The following is a 21254-nucleotide window of genomic DNA, read 5'->3' as shown; positions in this document are numbered from 1 at the left end:
TTTTATTTATTCAGTTTGTCACAAATAATTACAGTCATTATTCTTTGAAGCTCAAATTATCCCAAATCTGGCTAGTAAGTGCCTCTTGAACCTTGTCTTGATTGCTTTGTTATACCCACTTGTCTTTGAGTGTTTCATTTCTTGTTAGCATAACACAATGCTCTAGGCTCAGTGTATATCTCCCTGACCAATACCCATAATCATACAGCTTTCCAAAAAGGTCTGAATCTTTTTATTGGGAAATAGTGTTTAAAACACAAGAATTGTGTTATTGGTACTATATGGGAATGTCCAATACTGTTGAAATGTCTTTTAATGTCTTTTTGCTTGTGGGAAAGCTGAAGTAGAAATGAAATTTAAAATTCATTGGCTCCTATTGGATCTTACCATTCAGTGTTATAAATAATACAGGGATAAGAAACTTTTAAATACATTTTCTGTCTTTTCTATTTATTCACATATTCTTATATTTCAATATTTTTAAAAATAATAATGCAAACATTACTATTAGCAGTTAAACTACTGAATGAAGTTTAAAATGCCTTTGCCTTTATTTTGTCCCAGGAGGTTTGACTCTTGAGTTTAAGTATTCTCCTCAAAAATTACTTGAAATAGGGGCGCCTGGGTGGCTCAGTGGGTTAAGCCTCTGTCTTAGTCTCAGGTCATGATCTCAGGGTCCTGGGATTGAATCCTGTGTCAGGTGCTTTGCTCAGAACGGAGCCTGCTTCCCTCTCTCTGCCTGCCTCTCTGCCTACTTGTGGTCTCCCTCTCTGTCAAATAAATACATAAAATCTTTTTAAAAAATGACTTGAAATAATCCTTACCTCTGATTGGTTCACCTACCAAATTAATAGAGTTTTACAATTATTTGCATTAGTATTTTTTTCGATTTTAGATTTCACTTCTTTCTCTTTTACGCTAAACTTTTTAAAATATATATAAAAACTATTACATTTTTAAAAAAGATTTTATTTATTTATTTGCGAGAGAGAGAAAGGAGGGAGGGGCAGAGAGAGAGAAAGAGAAACTCAAGCAGCTTCCAAGCCAATCACCGTCCTGATGTGGAACAGGATCTCACCACCGGGAGAGTATGGTGTGAGCTGAAAACCAAGAGTCAGACGCTTCAGCCTCTGAGGCACCAGGCGCCCTAAACACCTGCATGCTTCAAAAGTCAAGGTAATATGAGAAGTATGCAGAGTAATCTTAGTTTCATCATATCTGTTCCCTCATTTCAAAAAGTTATATTTTTATTGGTTTCTGACATCTTTCCAGTGTTCATTAATCTCCTTTTTTTATAGAGAAGGGAGATTATGTTACACCTTTGTAGCTGCCATTTTCGTATTTACTTATGGTTTAATTTTTATATCTATTTCTAATATTCCCTTGAATAACCTTTGTCTTCTGCCTGGGCAGAGGCTGCCTAAGTAGCCGTGTTGCAATCGACCTAGTCCACAACACAGTCTGGCATCATTCCCCATTCAAGTGTACATGACTTTGATAGGGAGAAGACAAACCATAATTTGAAACTAATCTGCCTCACAGATTTTTTTTTTTAAATAAGCAACGTTGTTTCATTAGTTTTGGAAACTCCCCCTCCAAATAACGCCTGAACTCAAAAAGCAATAAAGCTTTGAAGAATTTATATGAAACTGGCCAAAAATATTTTAAAATAGACTTGAAGATCATCTGTAGTTTTCTCCTTATAACATGCGGGGCAAACTCTCACAGAACACAACACGGACAGAGTGGAAACTAAGTCATCATGGTCGCCACCGCTAGGTCACTGGGACCCCGGGGGCGCCTGCAATTCGCGCAGGCGCAGAGCCTGCCAAGCTATGGCGATAGAGCGGGAATCCGCCCCCCTTCCCCAGGCCCCGCCCACCCAGGTTCAGTTCCCGGCATTGCCACTAGGGGCGGCGAGGTCCCCGCAGCGCCTGTAGCTGCGAAGATGAGTGGTCCGGGTTTCCAGCCGAGCCTATTTTCCAAATGGGCCGCAACAAGGCTGCGCACAGGGCTGCGAGTCGGGAAGTCGCCGCGTTCTGGTTTCCCTGACAGCCCCCGGCTTCTGTGCGCGCCTTGCCTCCCCCAGGTCACTCCAGCAGACATGTTTGCCAAGGCCTTTCGGGTCAAGTCCAACACGGCCATCAAGATGTCGGACAGGTGAGGGAGAGAAGGGGCCCGCCCCGCCCACCAGGCACCCAGACATCTCCCAGTGCGGGCTGGCCCACAGCCCTCTCTGAGCTGGGTCCGCCGCCCTGGGTGGAGGCCGGGGAAAGTCCAGCCAGGATGGGACCCCGGAGAGCCAGGGGGGGTTAGACACGTTTTGAGGGCGAAGACGGAGCACAGGCCTAGCGTGTCTCCCAGGCTAGTAAAGGAAAACGTAATCCAGCCAGCGCTTCCTGACCGGCTAGATAAGGTGTGGGCGGTGCAAACACGAACAGTGACAGGGCCCGCCCTCCACAGCGCTTCGAGTCCCTTAGGAAAAATCCGATGGGACACCGAAAACTAGGACTGCAGGAGAAAAGGGATCTACTTCTCGCAGGAGAGACGGATGGAGGGTGAGAGAACCAAGGGACGCGTTTTAAGAACTGCGTCTGTTACACAGTGTTGCTGTCTGTGCACAGTGTTGCTGATGCTGGTACCACGTTGCGAAGTTGGGGACCAGTGTTCCCTAGTTGTCACTCCTGGTACCTTCCTATAGCTTTTTGACCACAAGCTGACAGATTTGCGAGGCAGATAAGAGAAAGGAGTGGGGTGGAGTGCAAGGCTGAGTTTCTAGACAGGCTAACTTGGTTACTCACTAGATCTCAGTTTTCCTCCTTTGTGAAATGGAAAGACTTGCCCCCAGGAATATGTGAAACTAGATGAGACATTGAGAAAGAGGATAGGATGTTTTGGAAGAGTAGGGCATCATATACCATATATAGGGCATCATAAACCAGTTTTCCTTAGCCCCTGTGATTTTATAGTAGGTCCTCCAGAGTCCTTTGAATTTATTAAAATCCATCCAGGCAGGATTCATGCCACCTGTTGGTTTGCTTTCTGCAGGAGAAAGCTTCGGGCTGATGTGGCGGCTGCTTTCCCCACTCTTGGAACAGATCAGGTCTCTGCCTTAGTACCTGGAAAGGAAGAGCTCAACGTTGTGAAGTTATATGCTCACAGGGGGGATGCGGTGACTGTGTATGTGTGTGCTGGTAACCCCATCCTGTTTGAACTGGAGAAAAATCTATACCCAACAGGTATGCCAGTAGGATAGAGAGGGCCGTTACTATAATCCTTGCCCAACCTCTGTTTCTCCTCCTTTCTTTCATTAACCTGCCTTACTTAAAACGGGAAGTACAGAATCTCCCAATGTCATCCCTACAGATCTTTTTGGACCCAGTGTCCCTAGAATTGGGTCTTTGAAGATCAAAAACTGCTGTAGGTGGGAGAATAAAAGATCTAACTCAGGAAGAGGGTAGTTGGCAACGGATGTTCTAAGAAGAAGGAATAATAGTTCATCGTGGGTTAAGTAGGGATGGAGGAGAGGTCTCGAAAAGGGTGAAATTTCAGGATATGTAAAAAATATTTTTAAAATTATCAGTAGCAGGATTTTCTTAAGAAACTGAATAGGAAGGAAGCTGGGTTAATGGAACTACATACCCAGCTGTCCAGTGATGTCCTTCAGTGCAGATATCTCACAGGGATTTTTTCTTAGGCTCTACCTGGCTCTCAGGATCCTTTGCTTTCTGTCTTTGTCACTTGGGGCTCTTCTTCCCCCAGCTTGGCTGCAGCAGTGCCGTGGGGTTTCCTTAGGTTACCTGTGCCCCCAGCCCACTTTGCAGCTATGCAGAGACAGGCCCTTTTCAATCTCAGGTTTTACTGTTAGTCACTGGGAACACAGGGGGAATAAAAGTAGTAAACATGGGGAAGTTTCAACACGTCCTACAGGCTGGCACCCCATTCTTTGCTTACTTGCTTCTGAGGTCCCGGATGGAATCCTTGCTGGGTCTCCCCACTTTTATCTCCTGTGCCGTGGCCATTGCTGTATCCAGGTGGAATCACAGGGGCCTCACAGCCTCCTCTCTAGCTTTGAGTTTATGTTCTTCTCTGTTTCTTAATTAAAGTGACCTTAGTGTTTGGTTTGTCCAGTTCCCTCAGAGATTGACCTTTTGGTAATAAGTCTTCCTGTGTCTCTTTGTGGGCCGTGTACACCTGTGGTCCTATCCTGATCTCCCAACGTTCACAACATGGCCTCTGGTGCTCGAAAAACTGATGGGAGGAGCAGGTAAGAAGTTTTTCTGTATTCTGGCTATTGGCTGAAACTTAGTAAGGGCCAGCTGCTTGAATAAATGCACCCATTTCCTGGGTTCATACCATTGAAAAATGGAATTTTTCACGCATGTTTGTTTCCTCCCTCACCTGGCTGCTTCCATAAGGTCCCTGGGCCTCCACGACCCCATTGAAAGGCTTCAATAAGCTTCGTACTTTGTACTTACAGCAGAAAGTACTCTGTGAGCGACCATACGCTCTGCTTTACATCACTAAGCTAAAGTTAGGAAAAGCAGAATAAGAGATCATGGAACGTGACCCTCAGCTTGGTGCTTCAGTTTGACCACTAGCCCCGGAAGGGAAAAGGTCTGATACTCAGGTTGCATTTCCTAATTTTCATTATGAATAACCTAGTTGATACTTAATAAGTGTTTGTTGGTTGAGTGAATAAATTAATGTTGAAGTCAAACTTGGAACTGCTTAGAGGCAGAATGTGTGTTGTGATGCTTTTGTCTTGTTTCCCACAGATTTGATGCTGCCCGGCCTTGTGGTGCCCCCTGCTGGTCTGCCTCAGGTACAGAAGGGTGACCTCTGTGCCATTGCCTTGGTGAGGAACAGCTACTGTGCCAGTCCCCTGTGCCTTTGGGGGAAAACCTTAGGTAAAACTGGGGAGAGGGAATGGGAAAGGATAACTTCGAAAGCTTATGGATAAAGGATTAAAAGAAAAAAAACAGATTCTTCTTCCAGAAACAGAAAGTGGGCCTTGGGAGAATGCTAGTGAGCCTGTGTGAGTGCCAGGAGTTGGGGGATGAGAGAAATAGGGAGAGTTTGGTCATAGGATGCAAACTTTCAATGATAGGATCGAGTTGGAAGGTCTAATGGATAACAAGGCGATTATAGTTGGTAACAATATCATATAACTGAAATTTGCTAAGAGAATACGAATTACCTCCTCTCACCACTGACTTCTAGCCACATAAGCACCAAAAAAAAAAAAAAAAAAGAATAAGCTTTGGAGAAGATGTTATATGTCTTTCTCACTCACTACTTTAAAGTTACTTTCTGACATGATAGCAAATAGTGACTATTCAACAAATATTTGTTAAATAGGTAAATGAATATTTGTACCTGATAGTTCTGTGTTGATCTCAAAATAAAGCAAGATGCTATGTCTTGTTTGTTCCATCTATAAAAATTACTGTTGTCTACTAAATACAAACATGCACACATAGATAATTTCAAACCCACACACACCCCCTGAACTTTGGGGAAATAATAAGTCACATACAATCACTTATTTTTGTTCTTCTTGCAGGTCCTGCTGACGTAGTGTAGGAAATTATTTTTCATGTCAAAAGATAGTTGTTTCAGGAAATGCAGAGTGCCCACAGCAAGAAAAAAACTAACCTCTTTATGTAGGAAAAGGAAGAACATACAGGCAATACAATCCATAACTAAATGATCGCCCAATTTCAGGACTGGAGCGGTTCGTTCTGACCAACTGAACTGTTTCTCTAGCTACTTCGGACCGTTAAAGCTGCAGGCTTTAAAGAACTGTTCACCTGCAGATGTTCATAGGGGTCTATCAGAATGCATTTGTGTTCTATATAAACTATATAGAGCAAGGAAAACAGTCAAAGAATTTTTTTTAACAGTCAAAAGATTTTTGAAAAGAATACATTTAGCCTATTTGTAAAACTGAAATAATATTATAACTATACCAGGTAAAGAAATATTTTAAAATGATAAGACTAGCTGCCTGTACTTAGAAGGGGCATAGGAAATCGTTTAATGCCTTCCATCTCCAAAGGTGTATTTATTTTTATAACTACACTGATAGTTTTAATTTTGCTCCAAAGTGTATGTGACATATTTGATATTTACTGTTCCACACTAATATGTGGCAGTATTCTGTATGTGTATCTCTGTGTTACTAAGAATATGTTCACATTTTATATCTCTCCCACTTGGTTTCAGCCAACTCAGTCAAAGCAAGAAACATTTTTCAGTGTTTACTGTCTGTTTACTGTTTAGAGACATAATGATATATAAAATACAGCCCTTTTCCTGAAAGATCATACAGTTTATGTGAAGGGGCCAGGGAATTAGATAGAAAACAAGTAATACAATAACAACACATAGTTTGTTTAAATTGATTTTTTACTTAATAATCCAGCATGATTATTTTCTGATACTAGTATTTTCTATAATATCATTTCAATGAATACATTATTTACTGTTGTTAACATGTAATTAGCATGACCAATCCCCTATCATAGAACATTTATGTCTTTTTATTTTGGATTAAGGGTATACTGTTTCAATTAAAAGGAAGATATTTATCTCAGTATTTTCATCTCTCTCTGGACCTCAGGAGCCAGATTAGGTTAAGGAATATTGGATTTATTTTTGTATACTAATTAGTTAATGAGGTGGTATGGTCAAAGCTGGACCTCGAGGCATTAAATTATTTACAAGGATATATCGCAATATTAGAGCATAAGAAGTGGTAACTAATTGGATGATAGAGGTAATCAATGACAAAAGACAACAAATATGATGAGTTTGGCCATACAAGACCAGTTCAGTTAAAAATATTGTTGAAAGGCTATTGTGCATTTGTATTACAAAGGTGAAGTAGTCACCATCCCTACCTGCTATGGACTGAATGTTTGTGTCCCCCAAGTTCATATATTGAAACTCTACCCTCTAATGTGCCTGTATGTTGGGGACAAGTCCTTTATAAAATGTAATTAGGGTTAAACGAGATCATGAAGGTTGGTGTCCTCGTGATGGGATTAGTGCCCTCATTCAGAAGAGTCAACAGAGCACACGCGCGAGTGCTCTCTCTCTCTCTCTCTCTCTCTCTCTCTCTCCCCTCACATAGAAGAGGTCATGAGAACACACAGCCGGTTGGAGGCAACCTGTAGCAGCCAGGAAGAGAAATCTCTTAGGAAACTGACATGTTGGCATCCTGACCATGTTGGCAAACTGAACGTCTGGTTTCCAGAATACTGAAAACCTAAGTGTCTGTTGTTGAAGCCGCTGTCTATGGTATTTTGTTATGGTGGCATCAGTGCCTAATAATCTGCCCTTGGGAAACAAACCAGTTAACACAGTCTTAGGTGAATAGGACTCACGCTAGGAGACATTCACACATAGCATCACTATCACAGCTTATGAGAGGAAAAGTTAGCTGAGGTCATGAATTCAGGGAAAGTACATATTCTGTAGAATATTATGCCTAAGCAAAATCTCAAATGGTGAACAAGGATCAACCAGGACCAAAAGTTAGGAAGGAACGTTTCATCAGAAGAAATAGCATAAGCAGGAACGTGAGTATTGGCAACAAATCCACACTGGTGACCGGTATCTGTGATGGGCGGGAGTCTAAGACAACCTCTCTAAGATTTTCACTTTATTCTCTTCGTTCCAGAAAGAAATGTAAGCATGATGAGATATCAGTGCTATGATGAGGTGATTAGTCAATTGACTTTGAGTTCATCTGGGCATATCTGACTAACCAGAAAAGCCCTTAGCTGGATCCAGAGCCATCCTGAAGAGAGACTGAGGTGTGAGAGGGCCTGCGGAGGAGGTCCCCGGGGAGGGAACTGAGAAGAGCCTGAAAGAGGTCAGAGCCATCCCCGGCCATGAGCCCGCAAGAGAACGAGACCTCAGTCCTACCATTGCAAGAAACTGAATACTGTCAGCAGCCCTGTGAGCTTGAGAGAGGACACCGACCTGCAGAAGAAACACACAGGCCAACCAACACCTCGATTTCAATCTTGTGACAAGTTGACCAGAGGACCCAGATTCCTGACCCAAAGATAATCAGTCTCTGCTGTTTTATGCAGCCAACTTTGGTAACTTAGGTACCAGTAGAAGCTACTACATTCGTAAAGATCATAAAACATGAAACTAAAAGAAACTAGATATAAGAGAGGTAGATAGGATTTTGTGAATCTTCTGAAGCTTTTAAAGGAAACATGGGCTTCATTTTGTGGATCATGGAGATACTTCTGCGTGGTTACAAGTGAGGGTTCGGGGGTTAGATTTCAACTGTGCAAGGTTGTTCTGGCTGCAGTTTAGAGGATAGATATGTAGGAGTTACAACGCCCATATATGAGGCTGCTGCTCTGGCCTGGCAGGTACCTGAAGAGAGCTTGGGGAGAGCCGAAGTGGTCAGAGTGAAGTGAATGTATTAAACAAAATTAACATGTGAGGTGACAGGCATGGACATTATACAGGTGTCGAAGATGAACAAAAAATTGTCTAGAATGATTCTGAGATTTCAACTGTGTATGTCCTGGTGAATGGTGAGCTGTAACCGTTAATGGAAACACATCTGGTATAGATTTGACTTGGTGAATGAGACAAAATGATGAATTAAATTATGTTACTGTATTTGGGGTGTCTACAGAAGAAAATGAAGATTTATGAAGAATAAATGATGTCCCATATCTGTAGTTCCTTTTTGCTTGAAATGTAATTCATAACCTTCTTCTCAGAAGAAATTAGCATTTCTGATAAAATGTTCAAGCAATTTCAAGGTAAATTTTAATGGTATTCGGGCAGATTCTCGGAAATAAAGCTCCTTCCCACTCAGTTGTCAGTCAAAGAACCTAATGATCCACGTTTTTCTTTTTCATCCTCTTTTAATTTTGTATGGGTATTCTGTGACTCCCCCCGGCCCCCCTTTTAGATGTCTCTCACAAGCATGAATCTTAACTTGCTTGTTTCAGGAATCAGGAATCTTTATATCATGGTTAACATAATACTTGCATATATGGTCCTTTCCAGATATTTTGGAACTTTTACTTGAGCCAGTGATCTGTCTGGGAAGGCGTTAGTATTCTCAGTCTGCATTCTGTGCAAAAGAGTAGACGGTGAGATAGAGCTAGTGGAGCCCAGGAAGGAGAGAGAAATGGGACAACCAAAAAGCTGAGAACCAGAAAAACACAAGAGCCTTGCTGTGTGAAAACACAGATCAAATGTAACCATTATATTTTGTAACAGTTATAATTGTAAATGATAACATATATTAAATATATGTACCAGGGGTGCCTGGTGCATGTGACATATACCAGGGTTGGCTCAGTGGGTTAAAGCCTCTGCCTTTGGCTTGGGTTGCGGTCCCAGGGTCCTGGGATCGAGCCTCACATCGGGCTCCCCCTCTCACTCTTTCTCTCAAATAAATAAATACTGTCTTTAAATATATATCTATATCTGTATATACACATACAGATATAATTTATACAAAATATTTGAAAAACTGCCTTTGCAACTATCCTTTATAGAAAACATTAAAAGCTAGACTTGGGCTCCCAATCCAGTCAAATTTAGAAAAGAATTGAAAGAAGAAAGGAAGGAATGATAGAGTTATGAGACTCTCTAAAAAATTAATTGGCTTCTGAATAGAATCGCCCAAAAAGACTAGCTGAAGGCGCTATGAGCTGATAACCCTCGAATCTGACCTGGAATCAGTTTGGCCACAAGTACTTCCACTTCAGTTAAAATCAAAGGTGACATGGGAGAATGGGCTGTTTACTTCGCCACAACCAAAGCTGCCCTCTGAGACTTTAAATCACCAAGAGATGCAAATCACACAAATCAGTCATTTCTGATTTGGCGGGTTATCAACTTTGGTGAATATAATTCATGAAGGAAGACTCAAACACACCAGGCTCCTGCCTAACTCCTGAGAACAAAGTAGCTCCACAGCAGAGTCTGAGGCTGCCCGTCCCATAAAATCAGACATGACCACTCAATGAATGACGTGTCGTAATAGTGTGAGAAAGACTTTGTGCTCATCCACCCACCTGTTCATTTTCATGTCCACTCACGGAGGCATTACGTGCTTGCCTTCTCTGCCTGGACTTTGCTCGGTGCTGAGGATACATGGTGAACTAATCGGACAGACTCCCTGCCCTCATGAAGCTTACATTTTATCTGGGGGGTATGGATATTAAATTCTACGAAATTAATATTTCTAGCAAAAGTATTATACATGCCACAGAGAGGGCTATGAGAGAGAATGAAATGGGGAGAATTTCAAAACTTGAGAGATGAAGGAAAGTTTCTTTGAAGAAATTTGGGTTGACCTATGAACAGAAAGGAAATAACTAGAAGAAAAAAAGGGATAAAATGCTGTCCAATGAAAGAAGCGTGAAGGCGCACAGCCAGTGTATCTTGCAAACACTACACACTAATAGATCTTGCCAGAGAATCTGTGGGTTTAATGAGAAAAGACAAGATAAAATAATCAACACTTCTTGTTACCTGGTACTTTGTCCCAAGTCAGCTTTCTCATTTGCAGAATTATTTGTGTTATTGATAAATAAGAAATATACATTTTTAAGAATTTATTTTTAAGTAATGTCTACAACACTAATTACTGGTTTTAAAAAAACACTGACCTTAATAGAAATTGATGAGGAGTTCGCTAACGTAACTTACAAATGCTTAGAACCCTGATCCTTGTTATTTGCCAGTTCCGTATCTGCAGTTTCACCTACTGGCTAAAATCTACTTGTAACCCTAAAATTAATACCTTGGGCTTTTTCACCATCATTCCAGGGCACGTACACACACAGAGCAGTGAAAAATTAGATTCGTCCATATGCGCACATCCCCTGCTGGGGTCTAAGGTGCTGCTCTGCCTTGTCCTTTTCAGCAATTGGAGGGAGAGGACCATTGGATGGAGACAGCAGGGGGCAGCACCGTGTAGTACAAGACTTGAATGTAAACTCTGATAATGTTATGGGGATGGTCACTTAACACTTCTAAACCTACTTTTTTCTCTGTAAAACAAAGCAAGTATAATCCCCCAGGATGAAATACTTTAGGAATTAAGATTATAAGTGAGGTATGTCTCTATCCACACCCACACACACACAAAAACACGTGTACATATAATACCCCTAGGAGCAATGGTTCAGTGTTTACTAATAATAGATTTTTGTGGTGATTTTTTAGACATTATTAGCAGGAAAAATGAGAATTGAGTGTTTGTGTGTGTACGGGTGTGTATTGTACACACATACGTAAAATGCGTATAGAAATATGAAATATGTATGTATATATATGTACACTAGATATATATCAGGTGTATCATATATATGTGAAAAGTAAGCATCACAGGCTAATACTGAAAGCTTTATTGCTAAGTCAAGAAGATGGAAGTCCTATGGTTAGCTCTACTGTCTAACACAGCACTAGATGTTCTCACTCATGTAACTGGTCAAAAGAGAGAAATTAGAAGTATAAATACCAGAAAGAGAACACTAAAAATATCAATATTTGCAGATGATATGGTTTAAACCCAGCAATTCCACTAGACTTCAGTGGAAAGATTCTACAGACGACAAAGTAATTCAGTTAGTGGTGTGGTGTGAAATTAAAATACAGACATCAATAGCCTTCATCAATACACACAATGACCAATTGAAGATAAAAGGTAAAAGAAGGCCTCTGCAAAAATAAAAGTTTAGGGGAAAAAAAGTTGAGAAAAATCTTTGTGAGAAAATATTTTCAACATTCTTAATCACAAACATAAAATGAAATACATGGAGATATATACCATAGAAGGACAGTTTCATAAAGGTGTCATGGACAAGCTATACGGGAAAAACAAATAGGCATAAATATCCAAGAAAACTTTGGAAAGAAGAGTGACAATGATGACAAGAGTGATTAGATTAGGGCTATTATAAAACAAAACTCAATTTAAAATTAAGTTAATGACTTCTGGATACACAGACCAACAAAATAAAGTTTCGGAAATAGACCAAATCTGTACATAAATTTATTATATCCCATGATGATCTCTGGGCTCTGAGACTGAGCCCATCGTCAGGTTCTGTGATTATCACGGGATCTGCTTGAAATTCTCTCTCTCCCTCTCCCTTGCCTGTTTATGCTCTCTCTCTCTCTAAAATAAGTACATCTTTAAAAGAAGAAGAAGAAGAAGAAATGTACTATATCCTAGAGGTAGCATTTCAAATAGATCAGGGAGTCTTGGAATTTTAAAATGAATGGTGTTGTGACAAACTGGGTAGTTATTTGAAAAATAATGGGATTCAATTGATACACACTAAAATAAATTCAAATCAGTTAAAGATACATATATTCACACTATATATATATACATATTATATATACATATATGTGTGTGTGTACTCCAGCAAAAGTATAGAAGAAAATGTTGTTTCAACTTTACTCAATAAAATATTTCTTTTTAGTTGATATAAATAAGAATGTGTGTTTAACCACCCCCCTTCCCAATCATGGTAACCAAAGGCAAAAGACAGAACAAACTGAACAAAATCAGAATTCACTCAATAAAATATTTCTTTTTAGTTGATATAAATAAGAATGTGTGTTTAACCACCCCCCTTTCCAATCATGGTAACCAAAGGCAAAAGACAGAACAAACTGAACAAAATCAGAATTCACAGCGCATATAAAAAGACAAACATGCCTAATTTATAAAAAGCACTATATATCAATAAGGAAAAGTTCAGTAGAAAATGTGCAAAACATATGAATAGACAGTTATATTGAGCAAGAAGTCATCACTTACATAGCTGGATTTTGAAGAAAGACGCCTTTTTGGTAAGACGCTATTTTTGTTCATATTATGTATGAAAAATTAACTTGATACATCCTTTCAACTTTCATTTCCACAATGATCACAGAATGATCTCGAAAGGACCTCTGAAATATTTGATACCTGAAAATATTGTCGTTTCGAGTACATAGAAGTAAATAAATAGGTTAGTGATCTTTTTTCATTTTATGTAATGATGATTTTTAGTTCCCTTTCATGGCTGCCTTAGTTTTAAGTAAAATATGCTCTTCATTATACTAAAAAAAAACAAACAAGAGTTTCTTCAGGCAAGATGCCTTTATAGGTTTTTCTGATGACAATACCCTTGTAACCAAAACCACACCATTTTTATGTTTATTTTCATAACAAACCAAATACTAAAAAACAAACAAACAAACAAACAAAAAAAAACCCGCAAACCTCGTTGTGTTTATGAAGAAACAGAAGATTATAGATCTTATCCCTGCAGTGTTTAATACATATAATACTTTATGAACATGACTTCTGCTCATATACTAGCAGCTCCCTGAGAGTAACTGCTTACTTTTGGGTCTTTGCAGCTTTTTCATTCAGTAATTGCTTTAAGTGAAATGTAGAAATAGCATCAAATATAGAATGTTCAGAATACTCAAGGAAAGCCACCTTTAATAAACTTCATATTAAATATGTGAATATTCCTCAGAGTTTAAAGCAGGCATAATGAAATTGAGCTGTATAATAAAATCATGGTATCATCTATCTGTTCATCTATTTATTACCTGTTTTCATAAATATCTCTCTGTGATGCAGTAAGCATTTCAGATGTGCTAGAAATTGTTATAAGCTTTATTTCCGTATTTTCATAACAATACATACTTAAAACATATCCCTGTAATATTTTTGAAGAAAAAGATGATAACAAGTATTCCTTAAATCTATTTTGAGGTAGAATACAAATACGAAGCGTAACTTCATAGCATAATTTCTTAAACATTAGACAATATTCTCTGCCCCAAAATACTGTCATGAATATTCATGTATAACAAATGTATTCTGTTGAACTTCTGGCATAAACAAATGCATCTAACTTGCCTCAATGCTAGTTGACTTAAGTATGTGACATTAGAAAAATACTTTTCTCTTTCTAAATGCTAGTAGTTCTATTCACTTTTCTATTTTCTCTTTCTTGTCCCTGAAAAGGGGAAGAAAAGGAGACACCAACATGCAGGCGGGATTGAGGGCAGTGCTGCCCATAGAATTTTCTGTAATTACAGATTTGTTCTGTCTCCATTCTCTGAGACGATAGCCACTAGTAACATGGGGAGAAAGGATGAAAATGGTCAAAGGGCATAAACCTCCAGTTATGAGTTGAATAAGTTCTGGGGATATAATGGACAGCCTGGTGACTACAGTTAACTGTGCTGTACTATATACTTACTAAAGTTTAAATCCAAGCCTCACCACATACTACCTGCATGACTTTGTAAGTTACTAATGTCTCAGTTTCCTCACATGTAGAATGAGAATAAAAATAAAACCTACCTTATGAGACTGTTATGGGTATAACTTAACATATGTTATGGGTACAACATTAATTAATGTATTGTAATATGAGTCCTCAGACCAATGTCTGGCTCATGGTAAATGTTACTGTATTCCACTTATTATTATCATTATTGCCCGAGTTATCTTCCTTTCTTCCTCCTTCTTCCTGCTCCTTCCTTATCAAAAGAACACAGTTGATGTACTTCGTAGGCAGCAAGTTCCCAGTGGAAGAAGGCCTTATATCCAGTTGTAAAGGATGCATCTCAATTGAGCTAAAGTACAGGAAAAAAGGCTCTTTTTACATGGTAAAAGTACAGGAAAAAAAGGCTCTTTTTACATTGCTCTGTCCTTTCTGCTTTGAACAGACCTGTGCGAAGACATGATTTTGGAGCTAATGTAGCCCTCTTCTAACACCCCTAGGAGCTAATTCTCCATGGAGTAACTATTCCTACTGTGACAGCTTTCATTTTGAATTATTTGTTCAAGAATGTTTGCATGGCAAACAGTTTTGAAACTTGGAAACAATATTTCCCTTGGACAAGAGGGCATATTTGTTTTCTGACTCGGAAAACAAAGCCAATGCCCTCCAACAAAGTAAAACAAATGTTTGCTGCCGGTCTACTTTTAAAATTTGGGATTTCCTACCTTGGGATTACTCAGCTGTGACACAACCTGAGTGTGTGTGGAGCATCCGTTCGAGCTTCTCTAGAGAGACCCAGAGGGTCTGCAGGACAGAGAGAACCAGTGTGAAAGTCAAATTCATGCCACCTGCTATGCTAAGACCAATAAATTCCTCTGTCTCTGATCCAGGAGTTCAGTGTCTTCTGCCAGCAGCTGGGAGCTGTGGTGGGGTAACTACAGTTAACCCTTGAACAATGCAGGAGGTTGGTGTACTGACACCCACGCAGCCAAAAATCCACATGCAACTTTGGACTCTCCCCTAAAACTGAACTACTAATAGCCTACTGTTGACCAAAAAGACTTACTGATAACACAAACAGAATTAACCCATGCTTTGTATGTGATATTGTATTCTCACAATCAAGCTAGAGAAAAGAATGTTATTAAAAAACCATATGGAAGAGAAACTACTGTACTGTATTATATTTACTGAAAAAAAAATCCGTATGTAAGTTGACCCGCACAGTTTAAACGTTCAAAGGTCCACTGTACTTATTTTGCAAGCAGGGTGAAGTATCAGACCTCACAGTTCCTGACAAACACAAGTTTGACGACAAGAGCCAGCTTGCTGAGAACAGCAAAAGATTGGAACTTCTGACAGAACCACAGTACCAATCTTGGAGTATCTACCTCCAGATTTAGTACATGATTAAAACACACCCACCCAAGGGGCACCTGGGTTCCTTCGTTGGTTAAGGGTCACACACTTGGTTTCGGCTCAGGTCATGATCTCAGTGTCGTGATTTTGAGCCCCGTGTTGGGCTCTGTGCTCAGGCGGAGTCTGTTTGAGATGCACACTCCCTCTCCCTCTGCACCTCCCCCCCCCAACAAACCCCTAAAGCACACACACCCAATAAAATATATTCAAATAGTGAACACATTGTATCTGAAGTTATGAAAATTTTTTGTGAGACTCATTCATTTACATGATGAAAGTGAAGTCACCATGATTTGAGTACCAAGAAAAACGTTTAGAATATCTATTTGAAGAGATGTTCTTTTACTTACCCTTCTCACACTTCCTGTAATATGTGTTATAGCTCAAGTTCAACTCTAAGGCAATCAGGAAATTTTTAAAAATCTAAAAAAAATGTGTTATCTTCTCCCATTCCATGGGTTGTCTCTTTGTTTTCTTGACTGTTTCCTTTGCTGTGCAGAAGCTTTTGATCTTGATGAAGTCCCAAAAGTTCATTTTCCCTTTTGTTTCCTTTGCCTTTGGAGACATATGGAAAAAAGTCATTGAGACTGATATCGAAGAGGTTACTGCCTATATTCTCCTCTAGGATTCTGATGGATTCCTGTCTCATGTTGAGGTCTATTATCCATTTTGAGTTTATCTTTGTGTATGGTGTTTGAGAATGGTCAAGTTTCATTCTTCTACATATAGCTGTCCAATTTTCCCAGCACCATTTATTGAAGAGACTGTCTTTATTCCACTGTATATTTTTTCCTGTTTTGTCAAAGATTAATTGACCATAGAGTTGAGGGTCTATATCTGGGCTCTCTACTCTGTTCCACTGGTCTGTTTGTCTCTTTTTATGCCAGTACCATGCTGTCCTGGTGATCACAGCTTTGTAGTAAAGCTTGAAATCAGGTAACATTATGCCCCCAGTTTTATTTTTGTTTTTCAACATTTCCTTAGTGATCTGGGGTCTCTTCTGATTCCATACAAATTTTTGGATTATTTGCTCCAGCTCTTTGAAGAATACCGGTGGAATTTTGATCAGAATGGCATTAAAAGTATAGATTGCGAACTGTTTCCTTTGCTGTGCAAAAGCTTTTGATCTTGATGAAATCCCAATAGTTCATTTTTGCCCTTGCTTCCCTTGCCTTTGGCGTTGTTCCTAGGAAGATGTTGCTGCGGCTGAGGTCAAAGAGGTTGCTGCCTGTGTTCTCCTCAAGGATTTTGATGGATTCCTTTCGCACATTGAGGTCCTTCATCCATTTTGAGTCTATTTTTGTGTGTGGTGTAAGGAAATGGTCCAATTTCATTTTTCTGCATGTGGCTGTCCAATTTTCCCAGCACCATTTATTGAAGAGGCTGTCTTTTTTCCATTGGACATTCTTTCCTGCTTTGTCGAAGATTAGTTGACCATAGAGTTGAGAGTCTATTTCTGGGCTCTCTATTCTGTTCCATTGATCTATGTGTCTGTTTTTGTGCCAGTACCATCCTGTCTTGATGATGACAGCTTTGTAATAGAGCTTGAAGTCCGGGATTGTGATGCCACCAACGTTGGCTTTCTTTTTCAATAACAAATAAACCAATCAAGAAATGGGCAGAGGACATGAGCAGACATTTCTGCAAAGAAGACATCCAGATGGCCAACAGACACATGAAAAAGTGCTCCATATCACTCGGCATCAGGGAAATACAAATCAAAACCACAATGCGATATCACCTCACACCAGTCAGAATGACTAAAATCAACAAGTCAGGAAATGACAGATGCTGGCGAGGATGCGGAGAAAGGGGAACCCTCCTACACTGTTGGTGGGAATGCAAGCTGGTGCAACCTCTCTGGAAAACAGCATGGAGGTTCCTCAAAATGTTGAAAATAGAACTGCCCTATGACCCAGCAATTACACTATTGGGCATTTACCCTAAAGATACAAACATAGTGATCCAAAGGGGCACGTGTACTCGAATGTTTATAGCAGCAATGTCCACAATAGCCAAACTATGGAAAGAACCTAGATGTCCATCAACAGATGAATGGATCAAGAAGATGTGGTATATATACACAATGGAATACTATGCAGCCATCAAAAGAAATGAAATCTTGCCATTTGCGACAACATGGATGGAACTAGAGCGTATCATGCTTAGCGAAATAAGTCAAGCGGAGAAAGACAACTATCATATGATCTCCCTGATATGAGGAAGTGGTGATGCAACATGAGGGCTTAAGTGGGTACTAGAAGAATAAATGAAAGAAGATGGGATTGGGAGGGAGACAAACCACAAGTGACTCTTAATCTCACAAAACAAACTGAGGGTTGTTGGGGGGAGGGGGTTTGGGAGAAGGGGGTGGTATTATGGACATTGGGGAGGGTATGTGTTTTGGTGAGTGCTGTGAAGTGTGTAAACCTGGTGATTCACAGACCTGTACCCCTGGGGATAAAAATATATGTTTATAAAAAATAAAAATTATATTAGAAAAAAAAGTATAGATTGCTCTAGGCAGTATAGACATTTTAACAATGTTTATTCTTCCAATCCAAGAGCATGGAATGGTCTTCCATCTTTTTGTATCTTCTTCAATTTCTTTCTTGAGTGTTCTGCAGTTCCTCGAGTACAGATCCTTTACCTCTCTGGTTAGGTTTATTCCCAGGTATCTTATGGTTCTTGGTGCTATAGTAAATGGAATCGATTCTCTAATTTCCCTTTCTGTATTTTCATTGTTAGTGTATAAGAAATCCACTGACTTCTGTACATTGACTTTGTATCCTGCCACGGAATGGGAGAAGATATTGGCAAATGTCAGTACAGACAAAAGGATGATATCCAGGTTCTATAATGAACTCCTCAAACTTAACACACACAAAACAGGCAATCATATCAAAAAATGGGCAGAAGATATGAACAGACACTACTCCAATGAAGACCTACAAATGGCTATCAGACATATGAAAATATGTTCATCATCACTAGCCATCAGGGAGATTCAAATCAAAACCACATTGAGATATCACCTTTCACCAGTTAGAATGGCCAAAATTAGCAAGACAGGAAACAACATGTGTTGGAGAGGATGTGGAGAAAGGGGAACCCTCTTCCACTGTTGGTGGGAATGCAAGTTGGTGCAGCCCCTTTGGAAAACAGTGTGGAGACTCCTCAAGAAATTAAAAATAGAACTTCCCTATGACCCTGCCATTGCACTAAAGGTATTTACCCCAAAGATACAGATGTAGTGAAAAGAAGGGCCATCTGTACCCCAATGTTTACAGCAGCAATGGCCACAGTTGCCAAACTGTGGAAAGAACCAAGATGCCCTTCAACAGATGAATGGATAAGGAAGATGTCGTCCATATACACTATGAAGTATTATGCCTCCATCCGAAAGGTCGAATACCCAACTTCTTTAGCAACATGGACGGGACTGGAAGAAATTATGCTGAGTGAAATCAGTCAAGCAGAGAGAGAGTCAATTATCATATGGTTTCACATATTTGTGGAGCATAACAAATAGCATGGAGGACAAGAAGAGTTAGAGAGGAGAAGGGAGCTGGGGGAAATTGGAAGGGGAGGTGAACCATGATAGACTATGGACTCTGAAAAACAATCTGAGGGGTTTGAAGTGGCGGGGGGGTGGGAGGTTGGGTTACCAGGTGGTGAGCATTATAGAGGGCACGGATTGCATGGAGCACTGGTTGTGGGGAAAAAAATAATGAATACTGTTATGCTGAAAATAAATAAAAAATAAAACATCAAAAATTTTGTTACATCAAAAAAGGTTACTATGCTTGAGAATATTTTTAGTTCTTGAGAAACAACTTCCTCATCTTGTCACCTTGTCAATAAGGAATCTTATCCAGTAACATACACTTAAATCTAGACATAAAGTGCACGTCTGACATTGTGGATTCACTGCTTCCAAGATGCTACAATCCTTAAGGATAGTTGTTATAGTTCACCTACTTGACGGATTACAAAACTGATGACATAGAGAAAAAACAACCTGTGCATGGTTGCATAATTAATAAAATAGGGAAGCCGGGCATTGAAGTCTAAGCTCATTTCTATTACACCACTCTGTCACAAAAAGTATATTTAATCTTCCTCATTATGATATTATAAACCAATGAAGTTAGGCTAAATCCAATTATCCCCATTTTCTTATCAATGAAAAATAGGAGCCTCAAAAATATTTGCTAATTTGTCACATTCACACTGATAATTAGTAGAGTCATGGCTAGTGTTCAAGTCTCAACTCTTACACAAATACTCTCTTCCCCAGAGCCCATGAGGTCATGTTTCCTATCTAGTCTTGGCTCCATTATAAAATAAATTTTAGGTTCTTCATTTACCTGGGTTTTTTTTTCTTAAAAAAAATTATATATATATATATATATATATATATATATATATATATATATATTTAAGTGAGAGAGCGAGTGTGAGTAGGGGTGAGGGGAAGAGAGAGAGAGAGGGAAAGAATCTCAAGCAGACTTCTCACTGAGCACAGAGCCCTCCATGGGGCTTGACCTTATGACTCTGAGAGCATGTCTTGAGATGAAATCAGGAGTCAGGCACTTAACTGGCTGACCCACCAAGGCCCCGCCTACCTATATTTATTATTGACAAAACTCTTAAGTATGTTAGTCCAGTTTCCTCATTTTCACTATCCTTTGTTTCCTTGACATTTTCCTCCATCAAAAAGGCCTTGCCGATCTCTCTATCTGTGGCAGTACAAGCTTTCAGGGAGCCCAGACCACTGGCATCGCTACTTACCATTATGTGCTGAGCCAGACTTAAGCTTCAGGAACAATACTCATATTATTTTTATTATAAGACATGGCAACTTTACTTTTTTAAAGGGTAATGAATTTGAAGGAAATATAAACATGTATTTGTGTTTCTAAACTCTATCCTTAGACTTTGCTATCTCTAACTTTACCCAATCTTTAAAATTTTTATTGTGAACACACAGATATCCCAGTGACATCAAGATTTCCATTTAGCCTAAATCATTTAAAAATATTTATTAATTATTAAATAATAATAATAATAATGTAAATGAATCATAGTGAATTGTACCTTTTTCTTTAAATCTATCAGTTACTACTCATTCATGTTACAACCCAATTTCATTCACCACACACTGATACCTTATTGGTCTTAGGCATATGGATCAGGACTTATTTCCAGGATTATTTCAATATTCTTTCCCTTTTCCTAAAGATAATTTGTGAAATTAACTTCTTCAGATTTTGTGTGGTAATTTCCTTGTTAAAAAGTTTTATGTTAAGCTTAACTCCTCTGGGTAAATCTTATGATGTGCAAATTTGAAAGTAAAAAGGCAAAATAATGAGTAGTGACAGAAAATTCTATGCACACATACAAGACATAGATACACGTATTGCATAAGGTCAGTCATACCTTGCAAAGAACATGTGATAATTCTTTTTCTCTTTTAACATTAGCTTTTTTGTTTTAAAATGTAATATTTTTGTCTAATTTAAGAAATCT

The 21254-nt window shown here is 39.2% G+C and overlaps 1 protein-coding gene and 1 long non-coding RNA gene across 8 annotated transcripts in view; one reads left to right on the top strand and one right to left on the bottom strand.

Annotated features, from left to right (window-relative positions):
• LOC131814437 (eukaryotic translation initiation factor 2D-like) overlaps positions 1-8717 on the top strand; it is an 89483-nt gene extending 80766 nt beyond the window's left edge. The window contains exons 2-5 of one of the 7 annotated variants that reach the window (XR_009347300.1): positions 3049-3239; positions 4132-4267; positions 4779-4825; positions 7139-8717. Coding sequence is in view for 6 of the 7 variants with exons in the window: in XM_059145377.1 (XP_059001360.1) it covers positions 1949-2160; positions 3049-3239; positions 4779-4910; positions 7688-7770 (618 nt within the window). In the remaining variant the exon portion in view is untranslated. Of the gene's footprint in view, positions 1-1923; positions 2161-3048; positions 3240-4131; positions 4268-4778; positions 4911-7138 lie in introns of those variants that run through there. The other 6 variants (XM_059145377.1, XM_059145373.1, XM_059145375.1 and 3 more) reach the window with 6 other exon arrangements.
• Positions 3646-21254, bottom strand: part of LOC131814438 (uncharacterized) — a 225072-nt gene continuing 207463 nt past the window's right edge. The window contains exon 3 of the long non-coding RNA XR_009347301.1: positions 3646-3767. This is a non-coding gene — a long non-coding RNA (uncharacterized LOC131814438). The remainder of the gene's footprint in view (positions 3768-21254) is intronic.

This window comes from Mustela lutreola, chromosome 14, assembly GCF_030435805.1.
Source record: "Mustela lutreola isolate mMusLut2 chromosome 14, mMusLut2.pri, whole genome shotgun sequence".
Taxonomy (NCBI): Eukaryota; Metazoa; Chordata; class Mammalia; order Carnivora; family Mustelidae; genus Mustela; species Mustela lutreola.
The sequence above is the reverse complement of the archived record's forward strand: the minus strand, read 5'-3'. Positions and strand labels throughout refer to the sequence as shown.